This window comes from Mesocricetus auratus, unplaced genomic scaffold, assembly GCF_017639785.1.
Source record: "Mesocricetus auratus isolate SY011 unplaced genomic scaffold, BCM_Maur_2.0 Super-Scaffold_100003, whole genome shotgun sequence".
NCBI classification, from domain to species: Eukaryota; Metazoa; Chordata; class Mammalia; order Rodentia; family Cricetidae; genus Mesocricetus; species Mesocricetus auratus.
Genome location: NW_024429188.1, coordinates 119,909,538 through 119,931,068, shown reverse-complemented (window position 1 = coordinate 119,931,068; position 21,531 = coordinate 119,909,538). Strand labels below are relative to the sequence as shown.

Genomic DNA, 21,531 nt, shown 5'->3' with positions numbered 1-21,531 from the left:
AGGAAGAATTCTGTGGTGATACCAGTTTATATGCATAGGTGATCATTAAACTTATTTCATAAGTATATGAATATTTGTTTGATTTACTGATGTAGTTCCAGTACCTGTAATGGTTGCTAGCACCTAACATGTCTAAAGTTATGATATATTTGTAATAGATGGCCTGAATTGACAGGAGAGGAAAACTATCAATTCTTAGAGAGTGACCCTCTGTCCTAGCATCAGCCTGGATTGTTCAAGTATCTCTATGGGACCATCTCTGCCAACAACACAACTGAATGCAACCCAGTCCCACCACTGGAAGCCTTGCCTGTCCATAAAAATATCCAGTTCAGACATGTATCCCCATTACTAGGAATCTTCACTAGGATCATCCCCAAAGATTAGTAACTCCACATCTGATAAACGTCCAATATCCAAAATATATAAAGAACTCAAAAACTAGATATCAGAACACAAATAATCCAATTTAAAAAATGGGGGTACATATCTAAACACAGAATTCTTAATTGAGCAATCTCAAATGGCTGATAAACACTTAAAGAAATGTTCAACACCCTTAGCCATCAGGGAAATGCAAACCAGTGCTACTTTGGAATTCCATCTTAACACCTGTCAGAATGGTTAGGATCAATTACACAAGTGACTTCTCATACTGGCAAGGATATGGAGCAAGGGGAACATTCTTCTGTTGCTGGTAGGAGTACAAATTTGTATAACCACTTTGGAAATCAATATGGAAGTTCCTTAGAAAATTGGGAATTAATCTACCTCAGGACCAAGCTATACCACTCTTGGGCATATACTCAAAGGATGCTCAATTATACAAGACACATTTGCTCAATAGTGCTCATATAGGAGGATTTAGGGAAGCTAAAAGAATATGATCAAAATACATTGTATGGGAAAGCACTTAAATAAAACAAGACACCAATAGCATTTGAGGAGAAGAGGGTAAATGGAGTTAGTATAAATTTTCTAATTTTTATTACATTTAATTTTTATTAGCACATATAAATGGGATTCACTGTGGTATTTCCATATATGCATAAAGTTTGAAATGTTGAAATCCAAGAGCATGGGAGATCTTTCCATCTTCTGGTGTCTTCTTTAATTTCTTTCTTTAAAGATTCAAAGTTCTTGCAATACAGGTCTTTCACTTGTTTGGTTGGCATTGCCCCAAGGTATTTTATGTTGTTTGTGGCTATTGTAAAGGGCGATGTTTCTCTGATTTTTTTTCTCAGCCCTTTTATAATCTGTATATAGTAGGGCTAATGATTTTCTTGAGTTGATCTTGTATCCTGCCACTTTGCTGAAAGTGTTTGTCAGCTGCAGGAGTTCCCTGGTAGAGTTTTTTTTGGTCACTTACATAAGCAATCATATCATCTACAAATAGTGAAAGTTTGACCTCTTCCTTTCCAATCTGTATCCCCTTGATCTCCTTTTGTTGTCGTATTGTCCTTTGCCTTACAAAAGCTACTCATTTTCAGGAGGTCCCATTTATTAATTGTCAATCTCAGTGTTTGTGCTACTGGTGTTATGTTCAGGAAGCGGTCTCCTGTATCAATTCCTTCAAGGGTACCTCCCACTTTCTCTTCTAAGAGGTTCAGTGTGGCTGGATTTATGTTGAGGTCTTTGATCCATTTGGACTTAAGTTTTGTGTGTGGTGATAGACATGGATCTGTCTGCAGTCTTCTGCATGCCAATATCCAGTTATGCCATCACCATTTGTTGAAGATATGCTTTTTCCATTGTATACTTTTAGCTTCTTTGTTGAAAAGCAGCTGTTCATAGGTTTGTGGATTAATCTCAGAGTGTTCAATTTGATCCCACTTGTCTACATATTTTTGTGCAAATACCAAGCTGTTTTTTAGGACTACAGCTCTACAGTAGAGCTTTAAGTCAGGAATGGTGATGCCTCCAGATGTTGCTTTGTTGAGCAGGGTAGTCTTGGCTATCCTGGGTCTTTTGTTTTGCCATATAAAGTTGAGAATTGTACTTTTAAGGTCTGTGAAGAATTGTGGTGGGATTTTGATGGGGATTGCATTGAGTCAGTAGATTACTTTTGGCAGAATTGCCATTTTTACTACATTGATCCTACCTATCCACTTATGTAAACTATTATATCATCTGAAAATAGTGAAAGTTTTACCTCTTCCTTTCCAATTTGTATCCCCTGGATCTCCTTTTGTTGTCTTATTGCTCTAGCTAGAACTTCGAGTACAATATTGGACAGGTATGCGGAGAGGGGACAGCCTTGCCTTGTTCCTGATTTTAGTGGAATCGCCTTGAGTTTCTGTCCATTTAGTTTGATGTTGGCTGTTGGTTTACTGTATATAGCTTTTATCATGTTTAGGTATGTTCCTGTTATCCCAGATCTCTCCAAGACCTTTACCATGAGGGGGTGTTGGATTTTGTCAAAGACTTTTTCAGCATCCAGTGAGATGATCATGTGATTTTTGTTCCTCAGCTTGTTTATATGGTGGATTACATTGATGGATTTTCATATGTTGAACCAACCCTGCATCCCTGGAATGAAGCCTACTTGATCATGGTGTGTTTCTGATGTGTTCTTGGATCCCATTTGCCAGTATTATATTGAGTATTTTTGCATCAATGTTCATAAGAAATATTGGTCTGAAGTTCTCTTTCTTAGTGTGTCCTTGTGTGCCTTGGGTATCAACGTTATTGAAGCCTCGTAAAAAGAGTTTGGCAAAGACCCTTCTGCTTCTATTGCATGGAATACTTTGAGGAGAATTGGTATAAGCTGTTCTTTGAATTTCTGGTAGAATTCTGCACTGAAGCCATCTGTCCCTGGGCTTTTTTTTGGTTGGGAGACTTTTGATGAGTACTTCTATTTCCTTAGGGGTTACAGGTCTATTTAAATTGCTTATCTGTTCTTGATTTAATTTTGGCAGGTGATAACTATCCAGGAAGTCTTCCATTTCCTTTAAATTTTCGAATTTTGTGGAGTACAGGTTTTCAAAGTATGACCTGATGATTCTCTGGATTTCCTCAGTGTCTGTTGTTATGCCCCCCTTTTCATTTCTGATTTTGTTAATTTGCATGTTCACATTCTGCCATTTGGTGAGTTTGGATAAAGGTTTGTCTATCTTGTTGATTTTTCTCAAAGAACCAACTCTTTGTTACATTGATTCTTTGTATTGTTTTCCTAGTTTCTGCTTTATTGATTTTAGCCCTCAATTTGATTATTTCCTGGCATCTACTCCTCCTTGATGAGTTTGATTCTTTGTGTTCTAGAGCTTTCAGCTGTGCTGTTAGTTCTCTAGTGTAACTATTCTCCATTTTCTTCATGTGGGCACTTAGTGCTGTGAACTTTCCCCACATCACTGCTTTCAAAGTATCCCATAGGTTTGGGTATGTTGTGTCTTCATTCTCTTTGAATTCTAGGAAGTCTTTAATTTCTTTTTTTATTTCTTCTTTGACCCAGGCATGGTGTAATAGTGCATTATTCAATTTCCATGAATTTGTAGGGCTGATAAGATACATGGAGTTAATCCAACTCTTTTGTACCTGTTGAGGCTTGCTATGTTGCCAGTTATGTGGTCAATTTTTGAGAAAGTTCCATGTGGCGCTGAGAAGAAGGTATATTCTTTTGTGTTTGGATGGAATGTTCTATAGATGTCTATCAAACCCAATTGGGTCATAACCTCTATTTCCTTTGTTTCATTGTTAAGTTTCTGTCTTGTAATCCTGTCTAGTGGTGACAGTGGGGTGTTGAAGTCTCCTAATATTAGTATGTGAGGTTTTATGTGTGGCTTGAATTTTAGTAATGTTTCTTTTACGAATGTGAATGCCTTTGTATTTGGCGCATAGATGTTCAGAATTGAGACTTCATCTTGGTGGATTTTTCCTGTGATGAGTATGAAATGACCTCCTTCATCTCTTTTGATTGATTTCAGTTTAAAGTATAGTTTGTTAGATATTAGGGTTGCTACTCCTGCTTTTTTCTTGGGGCCATTTGATTGGAAAATCTTTTCCCAACCCTTAACTCTGAGGTAATGTCTGTCTTTGAGGCTGAGGTGTGTTTCTTGTATGCAGCAGAAGGATGGGTTCTGTCTTTGAATCCATTCTGTTAGCCTGTGCCTTTTTATGGGTGCATTAAGACCAATAATATTGTGGGATATTAATGACCTTTGATTACTGGTTCTCATTTGTTTTGGAATGGTTGTTCATGGTGAAATTGTATGTGGATTTTTGCCCCTTTTCTCTTTTGGGTATTGGTAAAGTGGGATTATCCCATATTTCCTGGATATTTTGTGTTAGGGATTTGTTGGACTTCAGATTTTCTTTGATTGATAAATCTATTTCTCCTAGTGTGTCTTCAACACCTGAGATTCTCTCTTCCATCTCTTGTATTCTGTTGGTTATGCTTGCGTCTGTAGTACCTGTCTGTTTCCACAGTTTTTCGATTTCCAGCATTCCTTCAGACTGTTTTTTATTGTCTCCTTGTCAGTTTTAAATCCTTGCATTGTTTGAATTGTTTCTTGTAATTTTGCTTCATATTTTCCTCCCTTTCTTTGAGTTTTTGGAATTTTTGATTTGTTTTTTCTTCCATGTCTTTACGGGATTTTCTCACATCCTCTTTGAGGGCCTCTATCATTTTCATGAAGGTATTTTTAAGGTCATTCCTTCTGTTTATCTGCATTGGAGTGTTCAGGTCTTACTGGTGTAGAATCTCTAGACTCTGGTGGTGTCATATTTGTTTTTCTGTTGCTGAGTGTGTTCTTATACTGCCTTTTCCCCATCACTTCTTCCAGTGGGTATAGAAAGAGTCTCTTTCTCTCCTGGTAGGTAGGCAACCAGGGCTCCCTTTCAGTGGGTGCAAGCAAATCCAATACTCTCTGGCCTCTGTTCTCTGCCCTCTTCCCTGGATTTGGGTGGAAGTGGAGCAGCTCTCTGCAGGCTCCTGGTCACTTGGTCATTCTTCCGGGGAGAGTTGACCTGGCTGCAGTCCCCAAGCCAGGGGATCCGAGAGAGGGTGAGCTTGCTCGCCTCTGTCTTCTGCCCTGGGTTTGGGTGGAAGTGGAGCAGCTCTCTCTGCAGGCTCCTGGTCACTTGGTAGTTCATTCCAGGGGGAGTTGACCTGGCTGCCATCCCCAAGCCAGGGGATCCGAGAGAGGGCAAGTGGGAGGAAATCGGGTCTAAGATGGGGACCCGGTGCTGACCTCTGTCCTCTGCCCCTAGTGTGGGCAGAAGTGTACCAGCTCTCTCTGCAGGCTCCTGGTGCTATGTAAACTTCTTAATATGTTTTTTTAAATTCAGTTTGTATTTTATAGAAATAATTTCATCTATATTCATCAAGAAAATTGGTTTACAGTTTTTTGTATCTTTACTTAATTTTTATATCAGGTTAATATTTACTTTATGGAATGAATGTGGTAGCATTCCTTACCTCAGTTTTATGGAAAATTTGAGAAATATTTCTATTCACTCCTCTTTAAAGGTATGGTAGAATTTAGCAGTGACTCTACTTAGTCATGGGTTTGTTTTTGTTCCAATCTTTCTTCTTGTTATGGGTCTATTTAATATTTTATATCTTCTTGATTTAATTTTGGTAGTTCATGTGTATCTTGTAGTTTATCAGTTTCTTCAAGATTTTCCAGTTTTTAAAGAAAGTTCTCAAAATACTCATGATACTCTGGGTTTCATTGGAATCTGTTGTAGTGTTCCATTTTTCATCTCTAATGTTCCTAATTTGTGTCTTCTCTCTCTTTTCCTTAGATTCACATCCTAGTGTTTTCTGTTATTGTGAAAAAATGGTATGACAAAAGGGAATAAAGGTCTATCATTGAAGGAAGTCAGGACATAGATTCAAGTAGGGTCAGATTCAAGAACCATGTAGGAAAGCTGCTTACTAACTTACTCTCTCTGGCTTGCTCAGCTACCTTTCTTGTATAGGCTAGGCCCACCTGCCTATGGATAGCACTACCCGCAGTAGACTGAGCCCACCCATATCAATCATTAATTAAGAAAATGCCCCACAGACATGCCCACCGGTCAATCTGATGAAGATAATTCCTCAGTTCAGCTCTTGTCTCCAAAGATGACTCTAGTTTGTATCAAGTTAACAAAATCCTATACAGTTGACCCTTATCAGCTTGGTACACAAAGACATTACTATTCAACCTTCAACCATAATCATTCTTTTCTTCTTTGCCTCCAAGTTCTTGTGCTAATATCATAATCTAGGGCACAGTCTAACTTTAAAAACCCAGGAGTCTCTAAAAATGTCAACACTTTAAAAGCCATTTTCTTTTTTAAAAATAAGTCTATCACTTGCAGGATCATTAAGCAGTGTAAACCTAGTTCCTGGCATCTGGAACTTCCTCACAATCTTCTAGGCTCCAAAGGATTCAAACAAGTTTCACTTCTCTAGCTCTGCCATTCACAGAACACACAGCTTGTCTGGTAGGCTCAGTCTGACTCCACTCCACACTTACTATTGTCTTTGGGGTCTCCACTGCAACTAAATATGCACCTTCATCAGTGGCCTCCCGCTCTTTCTGAAGGGACTACATTCCTGTCACATGGTTCCAAGCTTCAGTTTCTCTAAATGACGACTTCATTCCTTGTGTCTCTACTATAGCTAAGACTGCACCTTCACAAATGACCTCTCCTGGCCCCTTGAAGTGCCAAGCCTCAGCTGTTTTTCATGACCCCCCACATTCCTGCAGCTTTCATTGCCAGCAAAGTTAGTACCACTTCAAAAACTCATACATAATACTTGCCAACTTGTCCTGCCATTTGATGTGCAATTTTAAACCTACCCAAACAAAGCCACCAACGAAAGACTAAGTATTCAGGTATCTGAGCCAATGGGAATCATTTATCACTCAAACCACCATAAATTGGCTAGGGTATAGATGGAAGTTTCTGTACCACCAGGTCCTGCAGTCATTTAGTCTCAAATAAACACACAGAAGCTTACATTAATTATAAACTATTTGACCTATTGCTCAGGTTTTTAATTAACTAGATCTAACAACTTAAATTAATTCATAATTCTTATCTATGTTTAGTCACGTGACTTGGTACCTTTTCTCAGTATGGCATTCTAATCTTGCTTCCTCTGTGTCTGACTGGCAAATGTGCCTCTGCATTTACCCTTCCCAGAAATCTCCTAGTCTGGTCGCCCCACCTATACTCCCTGCCTGGCCACTGACCAGTGTTTTGTTAAACCAATACCAATGATAAATCCTTACAGTGTACAAGAGCATTATTCCACCTCATTTCCCCCTGTTTTCTTCTCAAAACAAGAACCCTGAATCTAATCTCCTTTGTTTAGCTTTTTTTCTTGACCATTATCTATTAAAACTTGTAATCAACATGGTAAACAAAGACAAACATCCATAATCCATATTTTGGTAGGGGAAATGTGGGCATAGATTTCTAGGCTACTTCCTGCTGATTGGGGGCACTGGTAATCTTATGGGAACCCAAAGAAAATTATGGCCAAGCCCTGACTGGAGTATTCTGTGACATTGGATCATCTTAGCCAGCAGTCTTGAAGCTGTTCTGGATGAAGAACTCAGAAGAAACTGCAACAGAGGTACTTTGAAACATGGGTCATCTGAGCCATCTATTCCCTTTGGAGATTTTTGAGGGGGTCTTCCTTTATTAAACCTTATTTTTCTTAACCAAGAATGAAACCACAGTCTCTAATTTCCTGTGGAAACAAAAGCAAAACCTCCTCTCCAAAGTAACATATCTTTTGACTTCAACTTTGAAGTCAAGGCATTTTCAGAATATATAGTGTAGATTAATCCAACAACATTATTTATAATCAAATGTTGGTTAGTAGCTATTGCTCCCTCACAGTCAAACAATTCAAAAACAACACGACAACATACAGCATAAAAACTCTCTGTATTTTCCATTTTTATGTGGCTTTTATTACTCTATTTCTTTAATTTATCATTATTATTTTTTCTGAGACAATGTTTCTCTGTGTAACAGTCCTGAATGTCCTGGAACTCACTTATAGACCAGACTGGCCTCTAAATCATTTAGATACCTGCCTCTGCCTCCCAAGTGCTGTGTATATGTCAATAAAGCACTGTTGGCCAATAGGGAAGCAAGATGTGTGAGACTAGGAGTCAAGGAGGATTATGGGAAGGAGAAACACAGGGAGTCATGATATAACTGCCATAGGAATAAGAGGTCCGGACCCTTTTCTCTGGTAAGAGAAATACTTAGATTAACAATTATGGAGTAAATACTTAAATCAGAGATAGCCAGTAAGAAACCAAGCAAATGGCCAACAGCTTTATAATTAATATAGCCTCCTGTGTGTTCACTTGGGATTGATGTGGCTCTGGAACCAGGCTGGCGGGAAGGCTTCTCTCTACACGTAAGTATAATCTGTAGCTCTCAGCAACATATATTGCTTACTGATAGAAGCTTCTCAAATATAATTTAGACAATCTTTAAACAGATTGCATCAAGAGGACACCTGCGCTTTGCCCACCCACAGCTATTGTCTTCTCTGTGGTGTTCTAAGTGATCACAGTTTAACACACAATTTTCAGTGTCTGAGGCTTTTCCAGTGGGTGTTCTTCTCCTGGCTTTTCTGCCAATCCCTCAGGTCTTGCCTAAGAATGTTTGTGTCTGAAAGTCTGTCAGATATAGTTCAGTTTGAATGTCCTTGTTGAACTCTTAGTTTGCCAAGTTGGTGGAAAAGAGGTATCTTCTAAGCAGAAGTTTTGCCACAGGGTCCATGTAATAGATGCTCCAGATATTGTCATTTTCACACAGAGACATCAAAATATTTATTGTAAATATGCTAAAAGACTTATAGGGCAAATAAATGGAATAACTTAACAGATTGAAAATTTCAGTCAGGACAAGGGCCAGCAAGATGGGTCTGCCCATCTTGTCCAAAAGTACTTATCCAAAGCCTGACAAACTGAGTTTGATCCCCAGGACCCAAATGGTAAAAGAAGGGAACCAGCTGCTACAAGTTGGGCAGATAACATGTTCATGTCCATACACAATAAAAATAAATGCAATAATAATTTTAAAGAAAATTGCAGAATCAAGTATAAATATTAAAACCGATAAAGGAAATACATTAAAAATTATTTAGATCATTTTAATAGCATACTGGACATAAACTAAGAGAGGTTAAACCAGCCCAGTCTTACTTCCTTTGCTGATCAGTTATCCTTTTCGTTCACTGGATTCCAGGAGTACAGTTCAGTGTTTAGCTGTGGGTGTCTGCCTCTGTTTCCATCAGTTGCTGGATATAGGTTCTGTTTCCCAGACTCTCTGGCAGTGGGATTGTATGCTGGCACTCCCCTGATCCATGTCTAAAATCCATAAATGAGTGAGTACATATCATGTTTCCCTTTTTGTGACTGGGTTACCTCACTCAGGATGGTTTCTTCTAGTGCCATCCATTTGCCTGCAAATTTCAAGACTCCATTGTTTTTTTCCGCTGAGTAGTACTCCATTGTGTAAATGTACCACACTTTCTCTATCCACTCTTCAGTTGAGGGACATGCTTCCAGGTTCTGGCTATTACAAATAATCCTGCTATGAACATAGTAGAACAGACATCCTTGTTGTATGAATGTACATCTTTTGGGTATATGCCAAAGAGTGGAATTGCTGGGTCAGTCTTGTAGTAGACTGATTCCCATTTTCCCAAAGAATCTCCATACTGATTTCTAAAGTAGCTGTACGAGTTGGCATTCCCACCAGCAGTGGAGGAGTGTTCCCCTTTCTCTACATCCTCTCCAGCATAAACTGTCATTGGAAATTTTGATTTTAGTCATTCTGACAGGAGTAAGATGGTATCTCAGAATTGTTTTGATTTGCATTTCCCAGATGGCTAGGGATGTTGAGCACATTCTTAAGTGTCTCTCAGCAATTTTAGACCCCTCTACTGAGAATTCTCTATTTAGTTCTGTAACCCACTTTTTGATTGGATCCTTTGGTGTTTTGGAGACTTGCTTCTTGAGTTCTTTGTAAATTTTGGAGATCAGCCCTCTGTCAGATGTGGGGTTAGTGAATATCTTTTCCCAATCTGTGGGTTGCCTTTTTGTCTTACTGACTGTGTCTTTTGCCTTACAGAAGCTTCTCAATTTCAGGAGTTCCCATTTATTAATTGTCTATGTTAGTGTCTGTGCTAATGGAGTTATGTTCAGGAAGCAGACTCCTTTACCAATTCGTTCAAGGGTACTTCCCACTTTCTCTTCTAACAGGTTCAGTGTGACTAGATTTATGGTGAGGTCTTTGATACATTTGGATTTGAGTTTTGTGCATGGCAATAGACATGGATCTATATGCAGTCTTCTACATGTCAGCCTCCAGTTATGCCAGCACCATTTGTTGAAGATGCTTTCTTTTTTCCATTGTATAATTTTAGCTTCTTCATCAAAGATCAGGTGTTCATACATGTATGGGTTAATGTTGGGGTGTTCAGTTTGATTCCATTGTTCTATTTGTCTATTTTTGGGCCAATACCAAGGTGTTTTCCAGACTATAGCTCTGTAATACAGCTTGAAGTCAGGGATGGTGATGCCTCTGGGTGTTGCCTTGCTGAACAGAGTTGTTTTCGCTATCCTGGGTCTTTTTTTTTCCACATAAAATTGAGAATTGTTCTTTCAAGGTCTGTGGAGAATTGGGCTGGGATTTTAATGGGGATCGTGTTAAATCTGTATATTGCTTTCAGTAAGATTGCCATTTTTACTATGTTGATCCTGCCTATCCGAGAGCATAGATCTTTCCATTTTCTGGTGTCTTCTTTAATTTCTTTCTTTAAAGACTCAAAGATCTTGCGATACAGGTCTTTCACTTGTTTGGTTAGCATTATCCCAAGGTACTTTATGTCGTTTGTAGCTATTGTAAAGGGCAATGTTTCTCTGATTTCTTTCTCAGCCCTTTTATCGTCTGTATATAGTAGGGCTACTGATTTTCTTGAGTTGATCTTGTATCCTGCCACTTTGCTAAAGGTATTTATCAGCTGTAGGAGTTACTTGATAGATTTTTTTTGAGTCACTTTACGTAAACTATCATATCATCTGCAAATACTGAAAGTTTGACCTCTTCCTTTCCAATTTATATCCCCTTGATCTCCTTTTGTTGTCTTATTGCTGTAGCTAGAACTTCAAGTACAATATTGAAGAGGTATGGAGAGAATGGACAGCCTTGTCTTGTTCCTGATTTTAGAGGAATTGCTTTGAGTTTCTGTCCATTTAGATTGATGTTGACTGTTGGTTTGCTGTATATAGCTTTTATTATATTTAGGTATGTTCCTGTTATCTCTGATTTCTCCAACACCTTTATCATGAAGGGTTATTCAATTTTGTCAAAGGCCTTTTCAGCATCTAGTGAGATTATCATGTGATTTTTGTTTCTCAACTTGTTTATATGGTGGATTACATTGATGGATTTTTGTATGTTGAACCACACCTGCATCCCTGGAATGAAGCCTACCTCATCATGGTGGATGAGTTTTCTGATGTGTTCTTGGATTAGATTTCCCAATATTTTATTGAGTATTTTTGCTTCAATTTTCATGAGAGATATTGGTCTGAAGTTCTCTTTCTTAGTTGTGTCTTTGTGTGGCTTGGGTATCAAGGTTATAAAAGCCTCATAAAAAGAGTTTGGCAAAGACCTTTCTGCTTCTATTGTGTGGAATGCTTTGAGGAGAATTGGTATAAGCTGTTGTTTGAATTTCTGGTAGAATTCTAAACTGAGGCCATCTGGCCCTGGGCGGTTTTTTTTGTTTGTTTGTTTCTTTGTTTTTGGTTGGGAGACTTTTGATGAGTGCTTCTATTTCCTTAGGGATTATAGGTCTATTTAAATTGCTTATCTGTTTTTTATTTAATTTTATCAAGTGATGTCTATCCAGAAAATTGTCTATTTCCTTTAGATTTTCAAATTTTGTGGAGTATAGGTTTTCAAAGTATGACCTGATGATTTTCTGGATTTCCTCAGTGTCCGTTGTTTTGTCCCCCTTTTCATTTCTGATTTTGTTATTTTTCATGTTCACACTGTGCCGTTTGGTAAGTTTGGATAAAGGTTTGTCTACCTTGTTGATTTTCTCAAAGAACCAACTCTTTGTTACATTGATTCTTTTTCTAGTTTCTGCTTTATTGATTTCAGACCTTAATTTGATTATTTCCTGGTGCCTACTCCTCCTGGGAGAGTCTGCTTCTTTGTATTCTAGAGCTTCCAGTTGTGCTGTTAATTCTCTCGTGTAACTATTCTCCAGTTTCTTCATGTGGTCACTTAGTGCTATGAACTTCCCTCATAGCACTGCTTTCAAAGTGTCCCATAGGTTTGGGTATGTTGTGTCTTCATTCTCATTGAATTCTAGGAAGTCTTTAATTCCTTTTTTATTTCTTCTTTGACCCAGGAGTGGTGCAATTGTGCATTATTCAATTTCCATGAGTTTGTAGGGTTTCTGCAATTTGTGTTGTTGTTGAATCCTAATTTTAACACATGGTTGTCTGATAAGGTGCATGGAGGTATTCCAATTTTTGTACCTATTGAGGTTTGATATGCTGCCAAGTATGGGGTTGATTTTTGAGAAAGTTCCATGTGGCACTGAGAAGAAGGTATATTCTTTTTTATTTGGATGGAATGTTCTATAGATGTCTGTTAGTCCCAATTGGGTCATAACTTCTATTAGTTCCTTTGCTTCTTTGTTAAGTTTCTGTCTGGTAGTCCTGTCTAGTGGTGAGAGTTGGGTGTTGAAGTCTCCCACTATAAGTGTGTGGGGCTTTATATGTGATTTGAATTTTAGTAATGTTTCTTTTATGAACGTGGATGCCTTTGTATTTGGGGGAAAGATGTTCAGAATCAAAACTTCATCTTGGTGGGTTTCTCCTGTGATGAATATGAAATGTCCTCCTTCATCTCTTTTGATTGATTTAATTTTAAAGTCTAATTTGTTAGATATTAGGATTGCTATCCTTGCTGGTTTCTTGGGTTCATTTGATTGGAAAATCTTTTCCCAACCCTTAACTCTGAGGTAATGTCTGTCTTTGAGGCTGAAGTGCAAATAGAAGGATGGGTTCTCTCTTCAAATCTATTCTGTTAGCCTGTGTCTTTTTATGGGCACCTCAAGACCATTAATATTGAGCAATATTAATGATCATTGATTGCTCATTCTTGTTTGTTTTGGAATGGTTGATGGTGGTGGAATTATATGTGAATCCCTACCTCTTTTTTCTTTTGGCTGTTGGTAAGGTGGGATTATCTATTGTCTGTGTTTTTCTGGTTGTAGTTAACTCCCTTGGGTTGGAGTCTTCCTTCCAGAACTTTCTGTAGAGCTGGGTTAGTGGATGCATACTGTTTAAATCTGGTTTTGTCATGGAATATCTTGTTTTCTCCATCTAAAGTGATTGAAACCTTTGCTAGATATAGCAGTCTGGGCTGGCATCCGTGGTCTCTTAGTGTTGGTAAAATATCTATCCAGGACCTTCTGGCTTTCAGAGTTTCCATGGAGGTGTGATTCTGATAGGTTTGCTGTTGTATGTTGCTTGGCCTTTTTCTTTTGTTGCTCTTAATAATACTGTTATGAACATAGTTGAACAGATGTCCTTGTTGCATGAATGTGCATCCTTTGGGGTATATGCCTAAGAGTGGAATTGCTGGATCTTGAGGTAGACTGATTCCCATTTTCCTGAGAAACTGCCATACTGGTTTCCAAAGTGGCTGCACCAGTTGGCACTCCCACTAGCAATGGAGGAGTGTTCCCCTTTCTCCACATCCTCTCCAGCATAAACTTTCATTGGTGTTTTGATTTAGCCAATCTGACAGGAGCAAGATGGTATCTCAGAGTTGTTTTGATTGGCATTTCTGTGATGGTTATGGATGTTGAGTCATTTCTAAAGGGTCTTTCAGCCATTTTAGATTCCTCTATTGAGAATTCTCAATAGTTCTGTACTCCACTTTTTAATTGGATTATTTGTCGTTTTGGTGACTAGCTTCTTGAGTTCTTTGTATAGTTTGGAAATCAGCCCTCTGTCAAATGTGGGGTTGGTGAAGATCTTTTCTCATTCTGTGGTCTACCATTTTGTTTTTTTAACTGGGTCATTTGCCTTACAGAAGCTTCTCAGTTTTAGGAGGTCCATTTTATTAATTGTTGCTCTCAGTGTCTGTGCTAGTGGTGTTATATTCAGGAAGTGGTCTCCTGTACCAATTCATTCAAGGGTACCTCCCTAGCTATGGGCTTTGTTTGTTATCATCTTCATCCCACATCAGCATAAAATTCAGTCCTTATTATCAAACCCACATATAAATGTTCGTATACATATATACACAAGTCCACTCAAAATGAACATTTTGTTTTTAGTAACCTTACTACATATTTGTCAAAATAGCTTCACATCAAGAGCCATATAGACTTTTCTTGGTTACATGTCTTTCTCCCTCTCTTCCCATATAACAAATTAATTTTAGGTAACTATACTTTTTAGATTATCCAGTTTGTCTAATTGAGATCATTAAACTTGTTATTACTTGTTATTTCATAATGCTTATAACTATAGTTACAGTTGTAGCATTATTCCTATAGCCTCATAAAATTATGTTATGTTGTTATTCTCTCTTCCAGGATGTGGTACCATAAGTTGTTGCACCTACAAAGCAGTCTCCAGAATTTGATGAAGAGAGGATACACAGGTCAAGCTCTTCAACTGTCCAACTTCAAAAGTTTATTTTCGTTATCCATCCATTGGTGCCATACAGCTTCCAAGTCTGTGAGTTGTACTTGGCACCAACATGAAGATCATTTGGGTAAGAGATATGTAAGGAAATAATATTTTTAATTGTCATATTTACCATTTAAATATATAACTCAATGGTATAAAATATGTTCATTTGGCTGTAAAACAAAAAAATACTCCTTGTGAAGCCTGAACATGTTCTCAGTGGAGTTGGAATGATACTTATCTCCAATATTATTGTATAAATCACAAGAAAGACAAAACACCAGGCAGCACTAAAGTCCCACCTTAGTTAGGGCTAACTCTGCAGTGCTCCAACCAAACTCCTGTATTATACAAGAAAAAAAGAAACCCTCAGTATCCATGGGAAAGTGTTTGAAGCACATAGACTAGGAATAATGCAACCATAGAAAGTATTACAAGGTAAAGGGTAGAGAAAGCTTTATCCCTTTTGTTGATTCCTTAGGCTCCTGAAAGAATTTCAAACTGAGTAGTGTGAGACACAGCCTAAGAATGGAATTGTGTGTGAAGAATTCTGAATGCTTGTGAGAAGACTCCAAGAAAACACGAGTCTTGTGATCTCAGTTTCTTCAGAAGCACTGAGTTGTTCTTGGAATGTGCTTTTGTGCCCCTACCGGCTATAGCGAATAGGCATGATATTATTTCGGCTGTTTTTATTCATATGCATCTATAGAAAAACATGTTTCTGCAACGTATGTCTTGTCCTTATAATTGTATACTTTACTCAGTTGACTCCTCTTAACCCTTAGAGTATAAATTATCTTATATTCTGAATAAAGTTGGCTATTACATGAGACTTTAGAACACCTCATTTTTAGGCTCACTCTTCCAGGTTGACATGGCCAGTTAGAGCAGTAAACAGTTCAAGTAAAACATAGAAATATATTTTCTCACAATTCTGAGGGTCTTTGGAAAATTACACTTTTGGCAAGGCTGCACTCCCTTCAAGGTCTAGGAGAGCTAGGTCATTTTCCTATCCTATTCTATTTTATTTTAGTTGCCAACAATTCTTGGCTTTTGTTATTTGTTTGCTTGCTTACTTATAGAAGTATCACTTCAACCCTTGCTTCCATCTTCACATAGCCCCTGCATTATTTTGAAGTCAGCCTTTCCTTATAAAGATGGTAATCATTATAACTTTTTAAAACTTGATTATATCTGTAATGACTATAGGTGATCCAACAATATATTTATTCTATTTTCTCAAGTGTCTTTCATCAACCTTTTATAATTTTGTAACAGAGATACTACATTGTTGGTTACATTTATTCCTAAATATTTTATTTTATTTTGGGAGCTAATATGAATGGAATATTTTTCTTGACTTTTTTGTAGCTAATCAACATCAAGCTAATTTTCTTGATGTTGGTAATTTCTTTTCCTTTTTATCTTGATTAACATGACTAAAGATTTATCAGTTTTATTTCTTTTGAGGAAATCATTTTTGGGTTCATTGATTTTCTTGTCCCTCATTTTCAATGTATGTAGCTTGTTCCACCAGGTCCTGCCGCTTTAGGCTCAAATGAACAAATTTCTAGATGCAACAGATTATAAACTGTTGGCCAATGGCTAGGGCTTCTTATTGGCTAGTTCTGTTTTAATTATTAACCCATAACTGCTAATCTATATATTTCTACATGGCTTTATCTTACTGGAGAATGCCAGGTGTGTCCTATCCTCCTGGTCTCCACACAGTGGCTCCTTCCAGTGCTTCTCTGCCTGCCTTTCCCAGAATTCTCCTCATCTCCGTACCACACCCATCTTTCCTGCCTCTATCGACCAAACAGAGTTTTATTCATCAATCAATAAGAGAAACATATACACAGAAGGACATCCCCCATCAAATGTCTTTCTTTATAATTTTGACTATCCATTAAGTTTAATTTGCTCTTATCTTATTTCTTAATTTTATAACTTAGGTTTTTGATCTTAGACCTTTTCTACTGTATGCATTTATTGTAATATATTTTTCTATGACTACTTTAGTGCTTTATAATTTTTGTAAACTGTATACTTATTTTCATTTAGTTCAGAATGTTTTCTTTTACTTGAAACTGTTAAATCACACGTTTAAATTCTTATACATTAATTTCTAGATGCACAGGAATTTTATATTTTTCTGCTATTTATCTCTAGCTAATTCCATTATACTGAGAAAACATTCTGTTTTTAGATTCCTATATCCTTTTTTGAGCTTTGTTTTCTAGCTCAGAATGTGGTCTATCTTGTATGTGCTTTAGAACAGTGGTTCTCTGTTCCACTTGTCAATTTGTCTATCTTATAGCAGTTATATGCCATGTTGATTACTATAGGTTTGTAATATCTTTTGAAATTAGGTAGTACGATGTCTCTACTTTTGTTTACTCTAGCCAATATGCTTTGATTATTTGTAGGTCTTAAGGTGAAATCTTTCTTCTAAGATCACAAACAAGACAGAAAGATCATAGTTGCTGTTTCTACAGAGTATAGGACTAAAAATCCTAACCACGGTAATTGGGTGAGAAAAAAAATGAAGGTATCACTTTTATATATAGAAAACCATGAGGGTTCCACCACAAATAAAATAACTAATACATTAATTAAATGAAGCTGTAGACGATATATATATATATATATAATTTTATATAGTGAAAATGAGCAATCAGGAGCCAAACTGTTTCAGTGTATGTGTGTGTCCTAGCTCTGAGTTTGAGACTCCTTCATATATCTTATAGGCTATCCCAACTCTTATTCAAAAGTCATTCTTAAAAACCTTAAAGCGTCAGATGAGTTCAGGTGTGATCAGGGGGGTATGACAATAAATGCAGCCACGCTGAAACTCTTAGAAGTGAAAGTGGGAGGTACCCTTGAGCAAAATGGTACAGTAGACCCCTTCCTGAACATAACACCAGTAGCATAGACACTGAGATCAACAATTAATAAATGGGACCTCCTGAAACTGAGAAGCTTCTGTAAGGCAAAGGACACAGTCAAGAACGCAAAAAGCCTACAAAATGGGAAAAGATCTTCACCAACCCCACATCTGATGGAGAGCTGATTTCCAAATTTTACAGAGAACTCAAGAAGCAAGTCTCCAAAACACCAAAGGATCCAATTAAAAAGTGGGTTACAGGACTACATAGAGAATTCTCAATAGAGGAGTTTAAAACGGTTGAGAGACACGTAAGAAAGTGCTCAACATCCTTAGCTATTAGGGAAATACAAATCAAAACAACTCTGAGATACCATCTTCTACCTGTCAGAATGGCTAAATCAAAAACAACAATGACAGTTTATGATGGAGAGGATGTGGAGTAAGGAGAGCACTCCTCCATTGCTTGTGGGAGTGCAAATTTATACAGCCACTTTGGAAATCAGTATGGTGGTTTCTCAGGAAAATTGATATCAGTCTACCTCAAGATCCAGCAATTCTACTCTTAGACTTATACCCAAAGGATGCACATTCATACAAGGACATCTGTTCAACTATGATCACAGCAGCATTATTTATAAAATAGCCACAACCTAGAAGCAACCTAGATGCCCCTTAACTGAAAAGTGGATAGAGAAAATGTGGTACATTTGCACAGCGGAGTACTACTCAGTGGAAAAAATGGAATCTTGAAATTTGCAGGCAAATAGATGGCACTAGAAGAAACCATCCTGAGTGAGGTAACCCAGTCACAAAAAGACAAACATGGTGTATACTCACTCATATATGGATTTTACACATGGATCAGGGGAGTGCCAGCCTACAATCCCACTGCCAGAGAGTCTGGGAAACAGGGAGGACCCTAAGAGAAATATGCATGGTACCCCAGAGAAGGGGAATGAGGCAGGATCTCCTGAGCAGATTGGGAGCATGGGGGAAGAGAGGGAGCTAGGAAAAAGAGAAGGGGAGAAGAGGAGGGGGAGGAGAACATGGGGGACCAGGAAAGTTGAGTTGGGGGAAGAATAGAGGAGAACAGGATGAGAGATACCATAATAGAGGGAGTCATTATAGGTTTGAAGAGAGATCTGGTACTAGTGTGATTTCCAGATATCTAAAAGGATGACACCAACTGGCAAAATAAGCAATAGTGGAGAGGCTGTCTTAAAAGCCCTTCCCCAATAATGAGACTGATACCTACCTTGTATGCCATCCAAGAGCCTTCATCCAGTGGCTGATGGAATCAGAGACAGATACCCACAGCTAAACACTGAACTGAAGTCCTGGAATCCAGTTGCAGAGAGGGAGGAGTGATGAGCAAAAGGGTCAAGACTGGGCTGGTGAAACCCACAGAAACAGCTGACCTGAACAAGGGGGAGCTCATGGATCCTAGACTGATGGCTGAGAGGCCAGCATGGGACTTATCCAGACCCCCTAAATTTTGATGTCAGTGAGGAAGCCTTGGCAAGTAGATCAGTATATATCCCTAGGGTATGAATGGACTTTGGGAGCCCATTCCACATGGAGGGATGCTCTCTCATCCTGGACACATGGAGGAGGGCCTAGGCCCTGCCCTGGATGAAATGACAGACTCTGGAGATCCCCCAGGGAGGGCCTTACCCTACCTGGGGAGCAAAGTGGGGATTGGGGGGATTTGAGGGGGTGGGGGAGGAGGGGAGGGAGAGGAAGCTGGGATTGACATGTAAAACAAGCTTGCTTCTTATTTAAATTTAAAAAAACCTTAAAGAGTCAATGTTTATACCCTTTGCCCATAGATATATGTGTTAATTGAATCACATTAAATATTCATGTTTACAAGCCTACCATGGTTTTTATTTTCTCCTTTTCTCATGTTTTCTGTATGCCTGCACAATTCTTCATTTTTTCCAGGAACAATTATAACACCATTGCAATTTCCCATATTTCTTTAGTGTGCACACACACTTGCATAAATGTGCATCCTTTCAAGCACAAAATATATGTTGGAGTGTTTCAAGATCCTTTATAACTACTTTATTCTCTAGTTCACCTTTAGATTTCTGGGTATTCTTTTAGTGTATTTCTTACCTTCACAAAATCCAGGGCATGAGCTTCTCTTAACTTTTTCCAAATCAAGTTAGTCCACTTTGACACCATAGATGCTGTTTTTTTTTAAAGTTAAGTAGATGTTTTCTTGAATAAATGTTTCTTTTAAAAATAAATTTTATTGTGTATATTTAAGTAACATGGTATTGTGAGATGCATGTAGCCAATAAAATGACTAATTACTAAGCAAATAAACATTTATAAACTATTATTAACTATACTTACATAGTACATTAGATTTATAGTCTTGATCATCTTACTTCTCTGCCACTGTGTATCTTCTGATCTGTATTTCCTATTTCCTCCCAGTTCCCAGTTGTCTTTTTCCCAGTAACTACTGCTTTATTCTCTATCTCTGTATAGTTGATTTTTTTATTTTTCATCTATATGTGAAATTATATCACATCTTTAATTCCATACTGATTTCATTAAGCATTATGTCCTGCATGGTCATTTATGTTGTGGCAAATGGTTGGATTTCCTTAGTTGTCTGCCTATCTATCCTATCTATCTATCTATCTATCTATCTATCTATCTATCTATCTATCTATCTATCTATCCATCCAATCCACATATCTATATATCTATCTATCTAACTTTTTCCCCTGGTGACCATCATTTATTTTTGGTGAATGCTAACTAAGAACACAGCTATTCCCACAAAACAGTCTGACACTGGAGCCTCAGGATAATGACAGTGAAAAACAAGAGCAGGACAGTTTCCCATTTCAGACCCTGGGGTTTGTTTTGGAATCTGGAGTCTGGTTTTGATAAGCTAACTGCCCAGAGTCCTCCCGCACACAGGGAAATTGAATCTCAAGTACTTCTCTGCCTCACTACATCTGGTTCATCTCCTGCCCAGAATAAATGGTATAAAATAAGGTGCTGGGCACGGCAGTCATTCATCACCTCTGCACCAAGGCTGGAGGGCCACCTTCTATCCACAGCCAGCCTGGGCTACACAGGCAGATACCATCTCAAAGAAATGTAAATAACTAAAGCCCCACCTCAAGAATTCTAATAGTGAACAGACATTCAAAACTATTCGAAGCCCATTTCCCCTTCTGCAAAATGACGGAGTTGGAGTTGGGTGGGTCAGCAAAAGTGTTTTAGCCAGGCCATTTCAAAGAGTATATGAAGAGAGCAACCTAAACTCTCTAATATGAACCCCAATAGAGAAGTGGGATGAGGCAGAACTGGAGAGGTGAACATGGTGTGGGGGGGAGAGAGAGGGCTAGTAAGACTTTAAATGGGACAAGGTAAACTGGACCATCAAGTCTGTTTTGTCTCATATAGCCCAGGCTGATCTCAAACTCTGAGTAGCTAGAGATGACCACAAACTTCTGCTCTTATCTGCCTCAGCCTTCTGATTGTTGGGTACTAGGGGTGGACCACCACCTGTATAGGTGGCACTGAAGATGGAGCCCAGGGCTTTGTGCTGCAGCCATCTGTTCTACCTGGTTTTATCATCCATTTCAGTGTTTGCACCTGCTGTGAGCCTATGAACAGAATTAAATATTCCATTTATTAATTTATAAGCTGTAAGAAAAGTGAGATGGGCCTTTCCCACCCTGGCAAACCTCATACTGGAAAAGGAAAAATGCATTAATATATACCTTACAGCAACATCATAGAAATCCAAAAAGGCATAATTCATTCTGAGTTCAGCACAGCTAGGTACACCCAGAGACCTCTGTAGTGCCAGGTGTCTCAATGTCTTCCCTCGTGAAGAAAACCCAGCGGACCACCTTACCGAGGTGCTCCTTCCTACTGCCATGGTGGGCTCTGAACATCTGCAAACCGGCAAGCAGC

The 21,531-nt window shown here is 38.3% G+C and overlaps 1 protein-coding gene across 7 annotated transcripts in view; it reads left to right on the top strand.

The window, feature by feature from the left end:
* Tmlhe (trimethyllysine hydroxylase, epsilon) overlaps positions 1–21,531 on the top strand; it is a 143,220-nt gene that overhangs the window by 72,723 nt on the left and 48,966 nt on the right. For 6 of the 7 annotated variants that reach the window (XM_040744818.1, XM_005087514.4, XM_021223788.2 and 3 more), the window contains one exon: positions 14,594–14,775. In XM_040744818.1, the coding sequence (XP_040600752.1) occupies positions 14,595–14,775 (181 nt within the window). In that variant the 5' untranslated portion in view covers position 14,594. Of the gene's footprint in view, positions 1–7,552; positions 7,574–14,593; positions 14,776–21,531 lie in introns of those variants that run through there. The other variant, XM_040744819.1, reaches the window with a different exon arrangement.